This window comes from Chenopodium quinoa, unplaced genomic scaffold (genome assembly GCF_001683475.1).
Source record: "Chenopodium quinoa cultivar QQ74 unplaced genomic scaffold, ASM168347v1, whole genome shotgun sequence".
NCBI lineage: Eukaryota > Viridiplantae > Streptophyta > Magnoliopsida > Caryophyllales > Amaranthaceae > Chenopodium > Chenopodium quinoa.
The window spans coordinates 5,137,050-5,158,020 of record NW_018744626.1 but is presented as its reverse complement, the minus strand read 5'-3'; the positions used below and the strand labels follow the sequence as shown (position 1 = coordinate 5,158,020).

At 34.5% G+C, this 20,971-nt stretch overlaps 1 protein-coding gene across 1 annotated transcript; it reads right to left on the bottom strand.

Moving 5' to 3' along the window:
- Positions 1-11,455: 11,455 nt before the first annotated feature.
- On the bottom strand, positions 11,456-18,125 carry LOC110700650 (meiosis-specific protein ASY1-like). The gene is made up of 23 exons (XM_021878220.1): positions 17,853-18,125; positions 17,690-17,746; positions 16,853-16,949; positions 16,690-16,758; positions 16,504-16,596; positions 16,131-16,257; positions 15,935-16,004; positions 15,794-15,835; positions 15,243-15,371; positions 15,039-15,152; positions 14,907-14,949; positions 14,743-14,790; positions 14,537-14,661; positions 14,434-14,446; positions 14,255-14,331; positions 14,051-14,155; positions 13,574-13,724; positions 13,415-13,491; positions 13,260-13,317; positions 13,010-13,182; positions 12,758-12,895; positions 12,572-12,656; positions 11,456-11,847 (listed from the first exon to the last, which is right to left on the bottom strand). Exons 1-22 carry the CDS (start codon positions 17,853-17,855, stop codon positions 12,600-12,602), a joined length of 1,866 nt encoding a protein of 621 aa, XP_021733912.1. The 5' UTR covers positions 17,856-18,125; the 3' UTR covers positions 11,456-11,847; positions 12,572-12,599.
- Positions 18,126-20,971: the final 2,846 nt, after the last annotated feature.

The following is a 20,971-nucleotide window of genomic DNA, read 5'->3' as shown; positions in this document are numbered from 1 at the left end:
TGTCTTTTAGTATATAGTTATTGATTGATGATTGATGATTGATGATTACATATTAGTTGATTAATGAATAAAAAATAGATAATTAAGAGTAAGAAAGAGAAAGCAAAGAGATTATCAAATGAAGAGCATAAACAAACCTTGAGTTAGGGCATGTTCATTTCATCTTAATTTCATTTCAGTTAGTTCAGCTCCAATCAGTTCATTTCAGTTCAACTCCTAATTTTCTTATCTTTTAAAATATTCATTTCAATTCAGTTGAGTAAATGTGAACAGACCCTTAATTGAGTGTACAATACACGCAGGTGTTTATAACTAATTCTAGAGAAAGTGAAGGTAAATAATAAATTGACCACCACCAACAACAACACCTGATTAGGGGATTTTTATCCACCAATCAGCATCCGACACGTGGGCCAGCCAGGTTTCGCCACGTGTCCTTCATGTAGGCCAATAGGAGCCTGCCATGTGTCATCAAGAGATTCGTCCTCCTTGGACCAATTGCAATGTGACACGTGTCCACCCATGCCAAATGGGAAAACCGGCCAACAAGGCCCAATCATTGTGGGAGGCCCAGTCAGCCTTAGGTTTAACCTAAACCTAGTACTGGCACGCATCCCAAGGCATATAAATATGCCCATTAATCCTCATTAAGGGGGATTACGCACATTTAACACTCTCACCTAGAGAAACCCAATTACTTTTATTTCTGCATTAATTACTCCTTAATCAAGTACTAACTTGACCGTCGGAGGCGGATCTCCAATCGTCCGGAGCATCCGTTTGTTTTGCAGGTACAGGCGTCCGGTTCCAGTCTCAGAATTGTAACTCTCCCGCAGGACATCAGAAAACCCCGAAACAACACCCACCCCGCAAATATCACCCAACAAGCAACCACCCTGAAACCACCAATCTCACACCCTATAACCACCCTCCCTTGCCCTGAATGACCTAGAAATCACCCACACGTACCCCTAACAACCCTAAAACCACCCCTCTTTGCTCGAACAACCACAAAATCACCACCTCTTAGCCCGTAACCACCCCCTCTCAAGTCGACCACCCATAAACCATCCACACGCACCTCAAACAACCCTAAATCATCCCCCTCTTAGACCGAACAACCCCAAAGTGTATTTAATGCTTAAGGCTGTATATAGCAACGGAATATTAGAGACGGATTTCAATCCGTTTCTAAATTAGAGACTGAATTAAAAAAATCCGTCTTTAAATTTGAGAGGAAATTAAATACCTGTCTCTAAATTAGAAACGGAATTTAAAATCCGTCTCTAATTTAAGGGCGGTTTTTTCCTGTTGTTAGATTTAGCGACGAATTATTAATTCTGTTGCTGATATGAGCGACGAATTTTAATTCTGTTACTAAAATGAGCGACGGATTTTTAATTTTGTTGTTGATATAATATTTTAGAATCGAATTATGTAAAATATTACTTTGAAGACGAAATATGTAATAGAGACAGATTTTTCTTTCACTTATAATCAATTATGTGCGTAGAAGTAAACGAATAGTATTTGGTATAATTGGTAAGAATTTCACCATGTAACTTTGAGGTCACAGATTTGACTCCTACTAATTGCATTTAAGGAGTCTTACATGGAAAGCTGAGCCGAGTTGACTCGAGTGAGGTTTCGAAGTGGTAAATGGATCGAGGATTTTTTTTTCGCCGTTGCTAAATTTAGAAACATAATTTTTGCTCATCTCTAAATCCATTTAGCGACAAGATTTTACCAACAGAGTGATTCTGTCGATAGATCCGTAGCTAGGTATGTCCAGCGACGGATTTTTAGAATTTAGAGAGGTTCACCTGTCCCTAAAAAGCCAAATTTTTGTAGTTATTTACGGCTAAAGTGTATTTAATGCTTATATATAATTCTTAAGGCTACATATAGCATTACCTTATTTTTTGTTTTTTAAACCACATACAACATTACCTTTATTATTATTCTTCACTTTTCAGGGCATGTTCTCTTTAGCTTATTTTTAGTTTAGTTTAATTTTTATCTTAGGGCCTGTTCACATTTACTTAACTGAGCTTAACTGAACTGAACCGATTGGAGCTGAACTGAACTGAATATTTTATGAGAGAGAGAAATTAGGAGTTGAACTGAACCGAACTGATTAGAGCTGAATTGAATTGAACTGAAATTAAGTAAATGTGAACGGACCCTTAATTTCCTTATCTCATAAAATATTTAATGTAGATCAGTTCAGTTCAGCTCTAATAAGTTCAGTTCAGTTCAATTCAGTCAATCAGAAGCCCTTATATCTTTTTTTTATATATGAATAAATTATTAAACCCACATATGTTTTTTTTATACGATGACATTTTTATTTTTTCAACACAAACCTTAAAATTTTGTTGTAAGGAATGATAGCACGGGATTTTAAAAAATTAAATTAATTTCTGTCAAAGTAATAATAATTCGTGGAAAGGAACTCATATAAATGTACTCGTTCCGCATTACTACCTAGTTAAAGTGAGATGGAGAAAAATACTCTCAACGCTTTCCTGGAAAAATCTCTCAACCATGCTGCTACAAAAGGAAACCCATTCCCACCACCTGTAACCTCCGCTGAGGAACAGGATTTACTTTTCCGCTCAAACAAAAAATCCAAAAGAAAAATTAATCATCTTAGTATAGGAAATCAACAGAATAATTCTGATGATACTCCTATGGCTGATGGCGATCTCGTGAATAAACCGGTTTTTAATCAAAAATCGAAATTATTGGAACAATCAGTCCCTGTTCCAGGAAACCAACAGGGGCAGTTCATATCTGGGTTTTCTGCTAATTATGGGCGTTGTACCGCATTTAGAGCTGAGGTAATGGCATTGGTTCGAGGCCTGGAAGTAACAAGAAATCTGCAAATAAGCAAACTCCAAGTCCAACTAGACAATCTATCCCGTGTGCAAATAATTAACTCGTCTGCCAAAGGAAGCGGTGAATGTGCTCACCTATTGAAATTATCGCTGGAGATTTCAATGATACGAGATTTCCTAGTGAAAGAAACAAATCATGTGCCGAAACAAATAAAAGAGCAGCAAAATTCAATGACTGGATCAATGACATGGAGCTCTTAGAAGTGGAATTTGCTGGACCCTCTCACACATGGGCTAGAGGGTTAACTCCCGAAACCAGAAAATCTGCTAGATTGGATCGAGCCTTGTGCAACTCAGATTGGGCCCTAATGTTTGGGACTGCTAAGGTGCGACATTTGCCAGCAATCTCTTCAGATCACTACCCTTTATTTATAAGTCCTAATGGCTTCGCCCCCTTGCAACAAATGAATAAGCCATTCAGATTTCAGGCAACTTGGCTAAATCATGAGCAATTCCAGGATTTTATTTTGGAAAAATGGGACAAATCCTCTGCTTTAATCCCTGCTTTGCCAAAACTAGCCACGGATTTACAACAATGGAACAAAGATGTTTATCACAACATTTTTCGTAAGAAGCGTTCATTGCTTGCTCGAATTGAAGGAGTGCAACGTTCCTTATCTTGTAATCCTCATCGTGGACTTATCAAATTAGAGGCATCACTTCGAAGGGAACTTGATGAAGTGCTTGATGAAGAAGAGTTGTATTGGTACCTAAAAGCAAGGGTCGATTGGTTAAAGAATGGTGATCATAACACAACCTTCTTCCATCTTAGCACAATTACTCGGCGTTGGAAGAACAAAATTGTTGCTTTGAAAGATGACCAAGGAAATTGGGTACATGACTCGACTTTGTTCAAAGGAAAAGTTGTGAATTACTTTTCTAAATTATTCACGGAAGAAGGGGAGGATGAGCCTTTCGAAATCCCCAATGATGTCTTCCCCCAACTTCCTGCTTCAACTTGGGCTGCAATCTCAAGACCTTATACCACTATCGAAATTGATGAAGTGGTAAAACATATGGGCTCATTGAAAGCACTAGTCCCAGATGGCTTTCAAGCCCTTTTCTATCAAAAGAATTGGGACCTTGTCAAAGACAATGTTTACAAAGCAATGCTCGATGCTCTAGAAGGTCGTGGCCTACCTGACCATCTCAACGAGACTCATATTGTGCTGCTGCCCAAGGTCGATAATCCTGAAGCTCCAAATCAGTTCAGACCAATCGGGTTATGCAATGTAGCCTACAAAATGATCATGAAGGTCCTAGACAATAGAATCAAGCCTCTTCTGCCGCAACTTATCTCAAACACTCAAGGAAGTTTTGTTTCGGGGCGGCAAATCACTGACAACATTGTCATTGTACAAGAAGTTGTGCACACTATGAGAAATAAGAAAGGAGGAAAAGGTCTCATGGCACTGAAAATTGACTTTGAAAAGGCGTATGATAGACTTCGTTGGAGTTTTATTCGTGACACACTACTCCAAATGAATCTGCCATTCTTGATTGTAGAGGTGATAATGGAATGTGTAACCTCGGCTTCGATGAAGGTCCTTTGGAATGGTGAACCCTCAGATGAGTTCAAACTGAGTCGAGGAGTTAGACAAGGTGATCCCCTGTCACCTTATCTCTTTGTGATGTCCATGGAGCGGTTGTATCAAACAATCGAAGAAGCGATTATAGCTAACCGTTGGAAACCAATCCGTGCAAGTAGGAATGGACCTTTGTTCTCCAACCTTTTCTTTGCGGATGACATTATTCTATTTGCAGAAGCTAATGTCGAGCAAGCAATGGTAATTGAGGATTGTCTTAATCGATTCTGTAAGGCTTCGGGGCAGAAAGTCAGCCTTGCTAAATCTCGAGTGTATTTTTCGAAAAATATGGAAGAAGATGCACAACATGATATAGCTGCTGCCTTGGGCATGGAAACTACTACTGACCTTGGTTTATACTTGGGAATGCCAGTGATTTCGAGTAGAGTAACAAGGGAAACCTTTAGCCATTTATGTGAAAAAATTTATAGGCGTCTCTCAGGCTGGAAAACAAAATACCTTTCAATGGCTGGTCGTATTACCTTAGCCAAATCCACCCTATCATCTCTTGCAAATTATTCTATGCAATCTACCAAGATACCGAAGACTGTGTGTGATGATATTGACAGGAAAACCAGGAGATTTATCTGGGGGGGGCAGTGAAGATAGCAAGAAAATTCACCTCATTGCGTGGGATAATCTACAAAAACCAAGAGCGCAAGGAGGAATTGGAATCAGATCTACAAGACAAGCCAATGCTGCTTTCTTAGCAAAATTAGGTTGGCGTCTTCTCACCAATCCTAATGCTCTATGGTCTCGTGTTTTGCGGGACAAATACTGCAAAGGCCGCTGTGACTCAGACATGTTTGAATCAAGACAAAATATGTCGAATTTCTGGAAGGGTATTTCAGAGAATGCCAAACTTCTTTGTGAAGGCATTCGAGTTGCAATTGGGAATGGAACAAAAACTCTCTTTCGGGACCATCGATGGGTGTCTTCGACCCCTCTATTTGAGCTAGCTATACAACCAATTCCTGAAGACATTCTGGGTGCTACCGTAGATGAAATGTGGGAACCTGGCTCGGGTTGGAAATGGGAGAAGTTCAGCCACCTCCTGGACAGAGACACCCTCAAGTTTATACAAGCTCATGAAGTCAATGAAAATCCTGAAGTTGAAGATCTTCTTTACAGGAGTAATTCTTCTAAGGGTAAATTTTCAATTAAATCAGCCATCCACATCATTCGGAAAGAAAATTTGAGTCTTGATGAAGATGTTTGGGATTTAATTTGGAAAGCGCCTGTTCATCAAAGAATCAAAGCTTTCATGTGGATTACCTGCCATGATAGGTTGATGGGCAACTTGAATCGGTTCAAGCGCAAATTGACTAATAATCCTTCGTGTTTTGTCTGTGGAGAAGCCAATGAATCTACAATGCATATAATTAGAGATTGCCCTGCTGCCAAGTCTGTTTGGAGAAGAATTGGAGGGCGTAGTAACTTTCCTTCGTTCTATCATGGCCAATTGAAAAATTGGTTGGCTTCGAACTTGGAAGAAGATGAAAGAGATGAAGAAAATGGTTGGCAGACTTACTTTGGCATCACAATCTAGTGGCTCTGGAAATGGAGAAACAGTAGGGTGTTTGCAAATGGAAAGGACATTCCAATTGATGTTGGAGCCTTCCTAAAAGTTCGATTTGAGGAAATGTGGAGAAGCATGTATGAAACTGATTTACGAGGTGAACAAGAGGCAAGTACGAGTAGAAGTGAGAAGCGCATTTCTTGGGTCAAACCTCCTGATGGCTGGTTTGTTCTAAACACTGACGGTGCAGCCAAAGGGTCCCCAGGCGATGCAGGAGGTGGAGCGATTATTCGCAACCAACAGGGGCAGTTCATATCTGGGTTTTCTGCTAATTATGGGCATTGTATCGCATTTAGAGCTGAGGTAATGACATTGGTTCGAGGTATGGAACTAGCAAGAAATTTGCAAATAAGCAAACTCCAAGTCCAACTAGACAATCTATCCTGTGTGCAAATAATTAACTCGTCTGCCAAAGGAAGCGGTGAATGTGCTCACCTGATCAATTACTGCCACAACCTGCTTCGTAGGGATGATTGGGAAGTCTTGGTGGTTCATGTGTTCCGTGAAGGTAACCGTGCTGCTAACTGGCTTGCTAATCGGGGCGTGGCTCAATCAGACAATCTTCTTATTCTCAGTAGTGCTCCTTCGGAGCTTAGTAGGATTATTAGTAAGGATGTACAAGGTGTGGCTTTCCCACGCTTTGTTCCTCCTTGATAGGTTGTTGATTGTTTTTTTTTTTTTTAATTTTGTTGTGTTTTCTTTTTTTCCTTCTTGGTCTTGTACCTCATTAGCAAAATATATATATATATATATATATATATATATATATATATATATATATATAATAAAACCTAGCTATTACATGTGCTACCAAATTATGCTGTACATTTTACATTTACTAGAAATATGTTACATTTAAAAAAAAAATTAAAAGACAGGATCTCCTTTAAAGTAACAATATAAACACCTTCTATATACTTCGTATTTCATACCTACGTTTTTTTTAAAAAGTGCAATATTATAATGGGTGAACTATACATTAAGGGCCTGTTCATATTTACTGAACCGAGCTGAACTGAACTGAACTGATTGGAGCTGAACTGAACTGAACTGAACTGAACTGAAAAATTAAAATGCATAAAAATATATGAAAATGTTTATGAAAATTAATGATAATATATATAGTGGATTGTGAAAAATATAAAAGTGTTTTAAAAATAACTCTGTATTTTAAATTATTATATTTTAAATTATTAAATTTTTGTGTATTATATTTTAAATACATATATATAAATAAAAAGTATTGTTCAATATTTTACTGTAGTCAATCGTTGCTTGTTATACTCTACACAATTTTGTTCGTTTACATGAACTAGGGATTCCATTCACGCACCAAGTTGAAGTCATGGGACCAACAGAAGATCATACTATGTACGATGATAACAGAAAAGCAGCTATGGATATTGTACGAAATCAAATGACTGATCAGATATGGGAGTCAATTCAGAGGAATGCCGAGGTAATGGAGCAACTTAATGAAGAAGAAGACGACGAAGAACTAACCGATTATGAAAGCTAGTAACTGTTGTGTAGTACTCTCATTTTGTCAATGAATTCAACTATAAAAAAAACATGTGACCATTTTGAACGACGAATATAATTTATAATAATAATAATAATAATAATAATAATAATAATAATAATAATAATATTATTATTATTATTTTATTATTATTATTATTATTATTGTTATTATTATTATTGTTATTATTGTCGTTGTTGTAATATGCTAAAACATCTAAAACAAAAAAAATTAACAACTGAGCTGAACTGGACTGATTAGAGCTGAAATGAACTGAACTGAACTGATTGGAGCTAAACTGAACTGCACTGAACTGAACTGAAAATAAGTAAATATGAATAGGCCCTAAGTATTTAAGTGGCTTTGTACGAATGTATAAATACTTGATTTTATCATGTGATATATTGTTTGATTAATAACAATGAATATTTTACTAATATATCACTATTTTTAAAATTTATAATAATGAATACAATGATATTATGAGTAATGATCAAAGTAATGTACGAAGTAGTTTAAATAAATAAATAAAATAAAATTGATGTACGAAGTATGGTAAATAACTAAATATACTAACCAACTTATTGCACTTAAAAAATAGATGAAGGGTCTATTCTCATTGACTAAACTGAGCTGAACTACACTTATTGAACTGAAATAAATTTAACTGAACTAAATATTTTATAAGAGACAAAAATTAAGAACTAAACTGAATTGAAATAAAATTATTAAAGCTGAATTGAAAATAAGTTGAAGATAACAGACTCGAAGTATATAAAGTACAGAGGATGTTATACAGGTTGTATTCCTTATGTATTGTATTTATTTCTTTATTATTGTGTAGTTGTGTTGAAGAAAACGAGGAGAAAGAGGAAAAAAAATAAAGGGAAATGAAAAAAAAAATTAAAGGAAGAGAGAAAGTGTAGATTCTCTCATGGTTTTATTTTATTATTGTTGTTGCTTTCTGTTGCAGACATATCAATTACTTTCTCTCTCCTGCTGTCTCATAATATTCAAGAAAGATTGGGGTTTATTTGGGTTTTTATAATTAGAGTACTTGTATATTTTTGAATTTTTATGGGCTTTTTTATCTTAAAAATATGAGATTGGGACAACTCAGAATCATGGAGAATAGACCCAATAATAAATAATGTGCATATCTTAAACAATCTGTCTTAAATTTCACTATGTTAGAATTTAAATTGGGAATTGGTATGTCATTCAGAAATCAGAATATATTTTGTTTGTGAGTTTCAACTGGCTGCTTAGTTTGCTAAGAATGAATTGATTTTGTTCATTTGGAATGAATTAGGGTAGCCATAATTAGAGTCGAGTCTGTTTTTATAAGTTTATTTTCAGTTTAGTTTAGTTCAGTTCGTTTCAGCTCAGTTCAGTTCAGTTCAGTTCAATTCAGCTCCTAATTTTCTTCTCTTATAAAATATTCAGTTTAGTTCAATTCAGCTCCTAATTTTCTTCTCTTATAAAATATTCAGTTCAGTTCAGTTCAGTTCAGCCTATGAGAACAGTCCCTTACTCATGTCTGGAGCTTGTTCAGTTGGTGACAACATTAATGAGGAAAAATATGTAAACAAATGTGTTTAGGATTTAAAGGTTCACAATAATAATAACAACAACAACAACAACAACAACAACAACAACAACAACAACAACAACAACAACAACAACAACAACAACAACAATAATAATAATAATAATAATAATAATAAGGAAAAAAATGGAAAGAATTGAAAAAAATAAACAATTTTTACACCGATTTACTCGTGAATTGTCAATAATTTTTTAACTACGAGTAAATACTAAAAAAGGAAGTATATTAAATGTTTATATAACATTATCCTAATAATAATACGGAGTGGTAATTAACATTGATGAGGGTACCTAAGTAAATAAATATTTAAGACAACATAATTGTCCAATCACTATTTATATTTTAGACGGTATAATTGTCCAACTACTATTCATTAGAGTTAAATCATTAATTAACACAATGAAAAGCATAGAGATAATTAACATCGTATGAATAAGGGTATAAGTAAACAAACATTTTAGGGACAAAATTATCTTCACAATATTAATAAGTGTTTTCTCATACTTTTTAAATGTAGGGATCGGATAAAAATAAAATAATTTTGGTATTGATCATATTCAAGTTAGAAAATAAGCAAAACAATTTGTGTTATACTTTGTCTCACCTATATTTTTTTTCTTCTTATTTCATACTTACAAAGTATACAATTTTTTTTTAATGTAAAATAAGACGAACTAAACCGAGCCTAATAATAGCAAATACTAGTAAGAAATTTGCACAATAATCATTACCAGCTACCTACTGCGACTAGTATGAACAATGATATGATTTGTTAATTTTTATTGAGTACAGTATGGGTGCATTAAAAAAGGCACAATTATGTGGACCCACTGTCAAGTGTCCAAGTACCCCATTTGACAATTTTATAGTATAGTCATGCATGGATAATGCATTTTCTTAATGCTTTCTACTCTAATCACAAATCTGCCCCTTTCTATCTTTTTTAAGAAGAATAACTTTGAAGTTAACCTCCTGTATTAAACTCTTTTTAATATTCATTTTAGGTATTCAAGATGACGAGTCATAATTTTGGTTTAGTTGTAAATAATATGCCAATAATAAATTGAGTGTAATTCCTCTATGCTAAAATAACTGCAACATCATTTATATGTTTGCTAAATCCCAATTTATTTTGATCACTAACCTATGTAAATGTCTTCTTCTTCTTCTTCTTCTTTTTTTTTTTTTTTTTTTTTAAATGAAAAATGTCTGAAAATGTACTATAGCAGACACCTCTCTCAGCCACCACTAAATTTTTCTTGGTTTTAACTTTTTTTGTGAGACAATCACCATTAAATAAAAAGAATTTTTAGAGCAAAATAGTAAATCTAATAATAAATTTAATAATTGCTTACAATGAAATAATAATAAAAAAAAAATCGGACAATATGCATAGTGTAATAGATAAAGTATTAGATAATTTCGTCAACTATTTACACCCAATTACATATTTTATCCAAAAAAACTTTGAAAAATTACTTTGATTCGTGTAATTTTGTTATCCTTACTCAATTATTGTCAAAGTTTTTTTAAAGAAGAAAAATCAATTATAGGGAATAAAATTCGTGTAAAAAAATATAAAATTATATTATAGAGGAATAAAATTAAAAATAATTTTTCGTCATTGCTTAATGCCTTTATTATGGTCAAAGGAATTTTTCAATAAAAATCAAATATTTTCTGGGAAAAAAAAATCCAATTTTCGTCAAAAAAATTAAGACCATTTCTCGATTTGTGCGTGTCATCCTTGCGCAGGGGCCATGCTAATCTTCTCTGTATCGTTCCAATTTTATCAGATGTCCCTGAAGGGAAAACCCATAAGTAAAGGTTGAGCTATATAAAGAGGTAAACAAACTTCTAAGTTTCGATGTGGGACTCAATGTTGTTCAGTCACACAAGTCAATATCAGACCTTCAGTAATCTGCTGACAAACATGAAAGATAAATAAAGTACTTTTGGTCTATATTCTATTGTTAATCCATGTAAAAACATTCAGCTGTAAAAATGAACAGCTCAATTTAACAATCACATATCAAACAAGCCTGGAACAATCTACAACTTTCTGCACTTCAAAACTTATAAAGCTTAATAACTAAAATTGAGCGGTAGTTCAGCAAGAAGTCACCAAGAACTCCAGACTTTTGAACCTTAGCTTAAGATCTATCGAGTTTTTGAGCACTTAACTAATAACAGGATCGATTGGGCCTGTTTGAGGAAAGGGAAGTAAAATCACAGGTTGTGATCGACTTCAAGAACATTTCATCACGATTCGATTGCTTTAATTTCATGCTCAACAAACAGAGGAAACTTTCATTAAACTAATGTTTGGTAGGTAATATTAGAATTCAGTCGTTAATTTATACTCCGTAAAACTGTAATGCAACATCACTGCACAAGTCTTTGGAGGAAAGGACTTAAGGAGTCCAACTATAAGAACACTCAGTTTGTCCGAACAAAAGAAACCTGTTAAGCATATATACAACATTTGATTGAATTAAACTTAAGCAAATATTAGCGCGTTTTCTGCAGTCAAAAAAGTTGTATCCTCGTACTGCATTGCTAGTTCCTGCCAACGGTCAGCCATCAGACCCGTCGAAGTCATTCCATGCCTACTGCTTTTTTGCTGGGACAACAAGTTGGTTGCTCCCAAACTGCAAGCAACATCTTCAGTTAGCTTAAAGAACACCATCTTTTGATGAAGACAATCCAACTTCCGCGTTAAAAACATTTAAGCATGTATTGTTAAACAAGGGCTCTATGCAACCTTTTACAGACTAAACACAAATCTACCAGGAATTGCTAAAAATCATTGTTTTATTTGAATAAGAAACATGGTATACCAAGAAATTAATGTTCGTATACTGAGATTCTTCACAATATTTGATGTGAGACGGAACATTTATCAGATAACAATCTTGAGGTTTTTAGTCAACAAGTAACTAGCATAAGTCTATTGCATTAAAGATGCTTCAATGACTCAACCCAACAGGTCAACAACAACAATAACAATTACAAAAAGAAAACAATAAATTGTTATTGTGGTTAAGGTTTTTGTCTTGGTTGGTACACTATGATTAATTAAGCATATTGAATAAAAAAAAAAGTCAACCGACTATTTGACAAAGTTCATCGTCTTTGTGTGAGTCTTCTAACGACAGTCCAATTCTTATTGTTTTATTAAATTAATTGCTGCCCGGTGCCTACTATCCATTGTAAGGGTATACTGAAGGACTAGCAGCCACCAGACAGATTACGGATACTTTATGTAGATTATGAAATTAACATCCATTCCAAATGGCAAATACAATATGGGACTTTACTTAGCTGAATCATTATAACCAGAAAATCATAATTAAATCAAAGTGCAAAGTTTACCTCTCTGGTAATAGTCGAGTCTCATCTTCTAAACAGCTTGAGATGATCTCTGGCGCTTATAGTATTGAATGATTGGTTCTTTGACCTATGTCCAGGCAAAGTTACATTACAGGTCAGAGGTTAGTTGTAACTTGTAATGCTGTAAATACCATTGCTAAGTTGCTTTATTTAGACACTGTAACTTACCGTGCTTGCCTTCCTAGTACGCTTGTCTTGTGATGGTCTGCTGCACATTACGTCATCAGTCTCATTGCTGTTTCTTGTTTGCCCATTCAATTTGGATTTACCACTCCCAGGTATGGTACTCTCTCTTGAAGCTGCTGGCTGTTAGGAAATCACATAAGAGTTACAGTTATATTTATTTTGAGAGGACATCAATATATACTAGCAGATACTAGAACATTGAAAATCTAAGAAAGGTGCTTCAGTAACACTAACCCCAGTCTTGCTTGTGGGGGTATATGGACCCTCCCTTGCTTTTGAAATAGACTGATCACTCCAAAGCGAACCATTTTGATGCATATCAGGTTCAGATCTGATTCGCATGCGTGTGATATCAGATCCAATGGAGTGAAGGACGCCACAAGTTGACACATCAGGCTTTTTGATTCCTGCAAATTACAAGGTAATTAGCATATGGAAAGCTATAGTAGTTGGTTTATGAGTCAGACAAAGGTGAGCGTTTCACCAGTTTTCTCAAGTTCTGCATGGTTCAATTTGCTTTGTTGTGCAGTAACATCAACATCCTGTTAAACAGATTAGAATCGAGTAGTTAGAGCCTTGTCTTGCATAATTTCTCAGTACAGCTGAACTAATATATCCAACAGATAATTGCATCATCACCATAGCTTCAAAATCCAACGTCTTTCTGACTTCACGTAGCTTCATATCAGCTGCATCTGAATGGATGACACGCTTGCCTGGAACAGAACAAAAAAAAATATTATACTAAGTATAAGCTCATATGAGAAGAAGCATAGGAAAAAATGCAGCTACACAGACCTAGCCTGCGGTTGCTTGTAGCTTCAACATATCCTTCTCGGGCCATTTTGTCAATCAGTTTTCTCACAGTAGTTTGGTTGGCATCACCATCAAGTTTGCTTTGAAGCTTGCTGATCGTGACATAATCCATTGGAAGAGCATGGTATAAGGCCTGCACTCAGAACTTATAAAGTCAAGGACACAGTAAACGAAACCAAAACCTGTATAATATCAATTTTATTTAAATTCTGTTGACAATTGTTTATTTTGCATCTTCCTTTGAGGTAAAGGAAGAAGAAATAAGTTATGTTGCAGCACTTGCAATCATCCCTATCTTTTCTCTAGTCTAGAAAAAAATGCTCCAATGCCAAAAACAGAAAGTTTAAAGGCCTAAAAATAAGCGTCTGTCACAACTCACAAACTGTCGAAAGGAACAGGAATGTACTGTAAAATAAAACTCCATCTAATATGCAGAAAGAATGGAAGTGACCTACTAACCTTCATATACAAGAAATCTTCTCCAGAAGCAGGGGCAGATTTCTCTTCATTAACTGGAACTTGATCATCTATTTCTTTTTTGACATCAAATTCATACTCAGATTCCTGATGCATCAAATGGACATTCAGAACAAAGTACACAGTTGCAGAAGAATGAGATAAGAAATGCAATGAGCAGGAGTGACAAAGTGTAATCCAAGTAACCTTTCGTTTGTTGACAGAATATGTATCTTTTCCGGATTTAGCTAAAACACCTTCGAGAACAAGCTTGTCTATGATCTCTGCCATCAATCAAAATTATGCACATATTTTCTGTTATGATGAAAGTTCAAAGGTTGCTTTTGATACTCCTCACTGACAGGAAATGGAGTAAGATAATTTACCTTCAATCAGCACCTGCAATTGTATAAGATCAAAAACAAAATTATGCTATGCAAAATGCAAGATTAATAGATTGCAAGTCTTCTTTGTCTAAAAAATTATTACCACAGAGATGTCAGGGAAATTTGCAAGCACATCAGTGAATTCCACAGAATCAAAACTGTTAGAGATGATCCAGTCCTTGACTCGGTTTGATTGTTGTTCATCTTCTGCTGGATCCTGTGTGAAATCTGCAAAGTACCAGAAATTTTATGTAAAACAAGTAGCATTATCCTTTTGATGCAGTACCCTAAAATGAGAAGTGTCGTTACCACTTCCTTGAGAAGCCATGGTGTCTTCTTGATAAGGTTGCTGCTTGTCTGGAAAGGCAAAGCACAAAACAGAAAGTAAATCAGTATATCTACACAATGTCTCTTATGAACTTGCAAGAAGACCATTACAGTGCCTAGTAAGTTGAGAGAGAAAGTTGAATTACCCACTGGTTGGATGACATACTGATCTTCTTGTGAGGAGCTGACCTGAATGAGATGCACAGTGTGTTACAATGAGATAAACAATTTCTTACGCAAAACATTGGCACACTGAAAATGCAAAATCAGTTACATACCTCACTGCCAGATTCTGAAGTATCATCTCTATGAACAGAATCATTTCCCAAACTCACACTTTCATCATTATTATCATCATTGTCATCTTCACAAGGATCTAACACACTTTTGACCTGTAAAGATAAATGAATCCCGTTATGAATGGAGTAACAAGTGAGAACTGTAATCGCCTGATTCAAATATTTCTCAGCTTCTATTCTCACCTTCAGAGCCAATATAAAATGCTTGCTATTCACATTCCCAACCTCCATTCTCAAGGGATTTCTATTCCACAAGTTCCGAGCATCCTCATCTGTGCAGCCTCTGAAGAATGGTGGTTCATAATCTGCTGGCTGCAGTTTCAGTTGATGTAACACTTAGAGATACATGCTATGAATTAATCCAAACATAAGGACAGGTATGTTGGAGCAGGACAAAGAAAACACATAGCTCTTGCCACAGCTAAACTAGGACTCTCATTAAAGTCTGAAGGTGTTTCTTCTAGGAACAAGGTCACTAGGAGTCTGCATTCTGAGGCTTTTCAGATTCAGATACATGGCTCTTATGATCATGAACTGCATAAGCCAGAGTCTTACTATAATTAATTGCACAAGGTTATGTGTGTGGTGTCAACTTATAGAAAATTATTTTCTTAGTGATACTTCTTACCATAAATGACCTTTAGGATTTAACAGCTTTTAATCATACACTCATGATACAGACTGACAGGCACAGATACAATCAGCACTGATACAACAGGCAAGCAAAGACATACCGTCACATCATCAAAATAGAGGAGCTTCATCAAGATTGTGCGCTGAAATGTGAAAAGGTAATATCAATATTTTATTTGATATAAGCCAGACAAACATACAAAATTGCATGGTATCCTGTGATTGATTTGCTGAATTTTTACCTCTTCAGGCATTTTGTCAAGTGTTCTCATAAGTTGAACCAGAGTGCGAATCATTTTGCAAGCTGAACTCCTACAATTATGCACTCTTCAAATTAGAATTTAATTGCATAATAGCTGATCTATGTCAGCAGAACTCCATGCATATAATATCATTACAAAAATCTTAGAGAAAAGGGGATAATAAAGTAGGTTTTACTTCATTTGATTTGGAGTAACTTCATCAGTTGAGTTGCACTTGAAAGATCCTCCCTGCTTTTTGTTTCCAGTGCGATTAAAATTCATGCAGACTTCTTGGCTTTGAGCATTTGGGTAGCTAAACGAAACTGTAGGACATATATATACAATATGATAAAGATAGGCATATTAGTCGAGTTTCAGTAAGTTAACATCATAATGTAAAGAAGACTTGCAGACAAGTAGATTCAGGAATAAGAAACTGAACAATTTACACATGCTTAATTATTGCAACATAATGATAAATCCCTCTAATCAACCTAATTGACACATTGAAATGCAGTAGTACAGTGCTTTTGTGTGTGTGTTTTAGTTGGCTTGTATAAGAGTCTTACATGCATATTCTTCGATTACTGGACCGTCTATAGCCTCACATATGCTGAACAATAGAGTCCTTAGGTACTTATTCTGCAATGCATCATAAACGCCTGCAAAAACACAGCACAGCCAAGTTTATCAGCTAGCAAGTAGCAATAGAGCCAACAGGTAGTATGATGAAATCAATTTAAAGGTGTACTCACCTTTCTCCATCCAATCAATCAGTCTGCGGGACTCAGGATCCATTGGCATCAGCTTCTTTATCTTCATCTCTAATGATTAACACGAATTCCCAAAACACACAAACTGATTAGACTAACATATTTTCACAAACATAAACTGAGGTGAAATCAACTAGAATATTACCTAGAGCAGGAACATTCTTGTCATTGAAATATTTCTCTGGAAATAGGCCTCTTATGTAACTGATGTTGAATATTGCAATCCGAAGCAAATTCCTAGTCTGCAATAAGTCATTTTTCAGTATTATATTTACTGATCTTATCTCCAAAATGGCCAGCCTACTTATATTTTCACCATTACATATTTTTTTTCTTCTTCTCAAGATTCGAGTTATCGAAAGGTTGTTTATCTTCGATCATTCAGTGATAACATGAGTTGCGAAGCAGTACAATATTACAAACAGAATTATGAATTCATAGAGGTAGGAAATCAAATCTGAGACCACAGATTTTCCGATTCAAAAAATTATCCAAAAATGTAGCAATTCAACTTCCAATAATTTGGCAAGAAAGATTTTCAAAAATTCAATTAACAGTTCTTTCAGAGTTACAGAGGCGCGTAAACATCAAATTCATACAAATTCAAAATTTCAAACATTTTTCGTACCAAAAATTGCCTCGAATATCTCTATTTCGCAAAACTTCTCGCTAAATTAACTTCGCAAATTCAACCTAAAATTTCCGAAACTAGTCGTATAACAGCAAAATTAAATTACTGAATAATCCACCAATAATTCCAGCCGATAGCACAATTAACACAGGATAAACATATATTTCAACATCAAAACGAAAATAAAGCCCTAATCCGAGGAAAATAGGCAATATACAAAAATCAGAAGCTAATTATAGCGAACAAACATGAAATTCAAACGATCGAACTATTGATTGAAGCGTTGTAAAACGATTTAGTAATATTCATCTTCGATTGAGCTGAAAATTGAGATTATGAGTGAAATTTTACCAGTAGAAGAGATTCTTGCTCAGTTATTTCAGCTTCCTTCACCTTTTGGGCGACAACCTACGTCAAAATGAGAAGCATATATAAGAACTCAGAAAATTCTGGAAAACAGCAATGCAGTGAGAATAACAAAGGAGATAATCGGAATGAGGAGAGAGAAAATCACCATTTTCGCCGGAGTATTGAGCTTGTAGAGAGAAACTTGCGCAGTAGAGAGAGAATGAGAGGGAAAAAGGATTTTCGGTTTGATGGTTCGAAAATTTGAATTTGGAAAATGAGAGTAAGTTGGAAATTGGTGAAAACAGGGGTATATAAAGACCGCGAAGTTTTGCCTCCCCTATGCTATGATTCAATTCGGAGTATTAATTTTTTTGGTATTATTATGTATTACTCCGTATCATTACATATGCATATTGTAATACTACTTTTTTTTTTTTTTTTTTTTTGAAACATATTGTAATACTACTATGTAATACACTATGTTAGAGATATCGGAAAATATATGTGTGATATATTTTCCGTAGATATCATTTAAGTAAATAATATATTTAATTAGGATATTTATGTTAAGATATTATTTTGAGAATATATCTTAAGGGTTTATGGTTAGACGTATATCTTTTAGGAAGATTGTTTCCTATCTTATGAGCTTAGGTTTTGTATAAATACTCAACCTATTGATGAATAATAATCAAGCCATTCTATTCTATTTCTCTCTAATTTGTCATGGTATCAGAGCAGGTTAAATCTTGGGACCGCTCACAAAAATTTCTCTCCCTGCCGGTGGGTTAGAAAGTTAAACCCATCGGTGGGATTCAAAATTTGCTTCCGCTATGCAATATTAATATTTTTTAAATTTTTATTTTTTTAGGTTGGTACACGTATCATATATTTGTATGTGATTTTTTTTTGGGAGAATTTTTTTTTTGTGAGTATGTGAGTGGACTTCCTCCACTATAACACATCTTTGGAGATGAAGAAATTAAAAAACGGCTCTTTTGTGTCGTGAGACAAGATATATTTGGTTCTCCTTGTGCCGTGAGACAAGGTTTTTGAGTTGATTTGAGCCATGATTTTGCTCTTTTGAATTTGAGTTTGGTTTTACTCTGAAAAACTAATAAAAAATTTGAGTGTGGTTTACTCTGAAAGACCAAGAGATTTGAGTGTGGTTTACTCTGAAAGACCAATAAGAGATTTGAGTGTGGTTTACTCTGAAAGACCAATAAGAGATTTGAGTGTGGTTTACTCTGAAAGACCAATAAGAGATTTGAGTGTGGTTTACTCTGAAAGACCAATAAGAGATTTGAGTGTGGTTTACTCTGAAAGACCAATAAAAGATTTTAGTGTGGTTTACTCTGAAAAACCAATATTTGATTGGAGCTCGGTTTTGCTCTGGAAAAACCAAAATTATTATATTTGCAGGTTCGAAAAGAATGACGTTCCTGCTTGATTGATTGATGACTGATGAGTTCGAAAAGATGAACGTTCTCATCATTGAAAAAGAAGAAAAAAAATTGAAGGCGACATCTCAAGAGTGTGCATCTCGGCTTCAACAAAGTGAAGAATTTCCAATCGCAACGTTCGTGTTACTGCCGTTACGATTGCGGGAGGGTGTTAGAGATATCGGAAAATATATGTGTGATATATTTTCCGTAGATATCATTTAAGTAAATAATATATTTAATTAGGATATTTATGTTAAGATATTATTTTGAGAATATATCTTTAGGGTTTATGGTTAGACGTATATCTTTTAGGAAGATTGTTTCCTATCTTATAAACTTAGGTTTTGTATAAATAATCAACCTATTGATGAATAATAACCAAGCCATTCTATTCTACTTCTCTCTATTTTGTCACACTAATACTGTATTAATTTATTACATCTATTATTAAACTAACTCGATTTCGGGATGAACTCGAGTTCGGTTTAAAATAGTGAAAATACACATAATATATGTAATATACGAGGAGTGCCATAAGAACACCCCCCACTAAACAACCTATTATTTTAACCATTACAATTGCCGGAACTTTGTGGAAGTTTCCGACTACGTTAACATTGTAAGATTTAGCTTCTGATCCAAATACAATTGGAATCAGAACGAAAAAAATGAATGTGTGAATGATTTTACCTTTGTTTATTACCATGGCTTGTTCAGTTATTGGATGTACAAGAGTATAAGTGCTTTAAAAACTGAAAATATTATCTTAAAATATATTAGTAGAAGAGATATTTGTAATGGGGGTTGCTGTGATGGTGAAGGAAAACAGAGGAGAAAGTGCAGTGAGCACTGAACAGTAATAGAGGAGGAAGAAAGGAATGAAATTACAAAATTACCCTCATATAAATAATGGAAATGACTTTGTTCTCAAATTTTTTTTAAAGGAAATCACTTTTATACCCTCTGATTAAGATGAATTTTCTCGTTTTTTTTTTTTTTTAGGGATCATTTGTGTTTTTTGAAGGGATGTATTTTCCCATTTTATAGGAGTCAATCAGTCCTTTTTTTTAAAAAAAAATTAAAGAAAAGTCACTTCCACAAGGTAAACCATGTGGAGTATCGTGATTAGCTGGTAATTTCATTTTTTAAGATATCAAAAAAATCATTTGGTCAGAAGATGGAGCAGGGCCGCTTATTGGGCTGTGCAAATAGCCCAACATCACAGGGCCTAAGATTTTCTGGGCCCCAAAATCTGGAAATTTAATTTATTTAATATAAATATTTAGTAAGCTTTGTTGTAATTTACAAGTTGGCTTAGTTGGTTAAGTTTTCCGTTCATGAATTAAATCTTAGCTTCACATGCTGTGTTCGATTCCCCTCCCACCCCTTTATATATTTTTGGTTTAATTTGTTAACAAGCAAATCAGTGTAAGAAGCAATCTATGGTTAGAAACCTTACTTTATTGAGGTTTTTAGTCCAAACAATAATTTCATTATCAATCTATGGTTAGAAATCTTACTTTATTTAATTATTCTTGGAGGTTTTTAGTCCACACAATAATTTCATAATCAATTTATGGTTGAAAACCTTACTTTATTTGATTATTCTTGGAAGTCAATCAGTATTTTTTTTGTAGATCCGTTTCATACGTGTGAAATTACTATACCAAACGCCACTTAGTGAATTCCTTAGTGGGATTATTATATGTTTCACATCATATTTCAGTTTGTGCCAAACTCCAATATAAGAAGTGTTGAAGCAGATTATTACTTAATTGAGGAAGATATGGTCAAGTACATTAAATGTTGAGGCTTATTTCTTGCCATATGAGGATTTAAG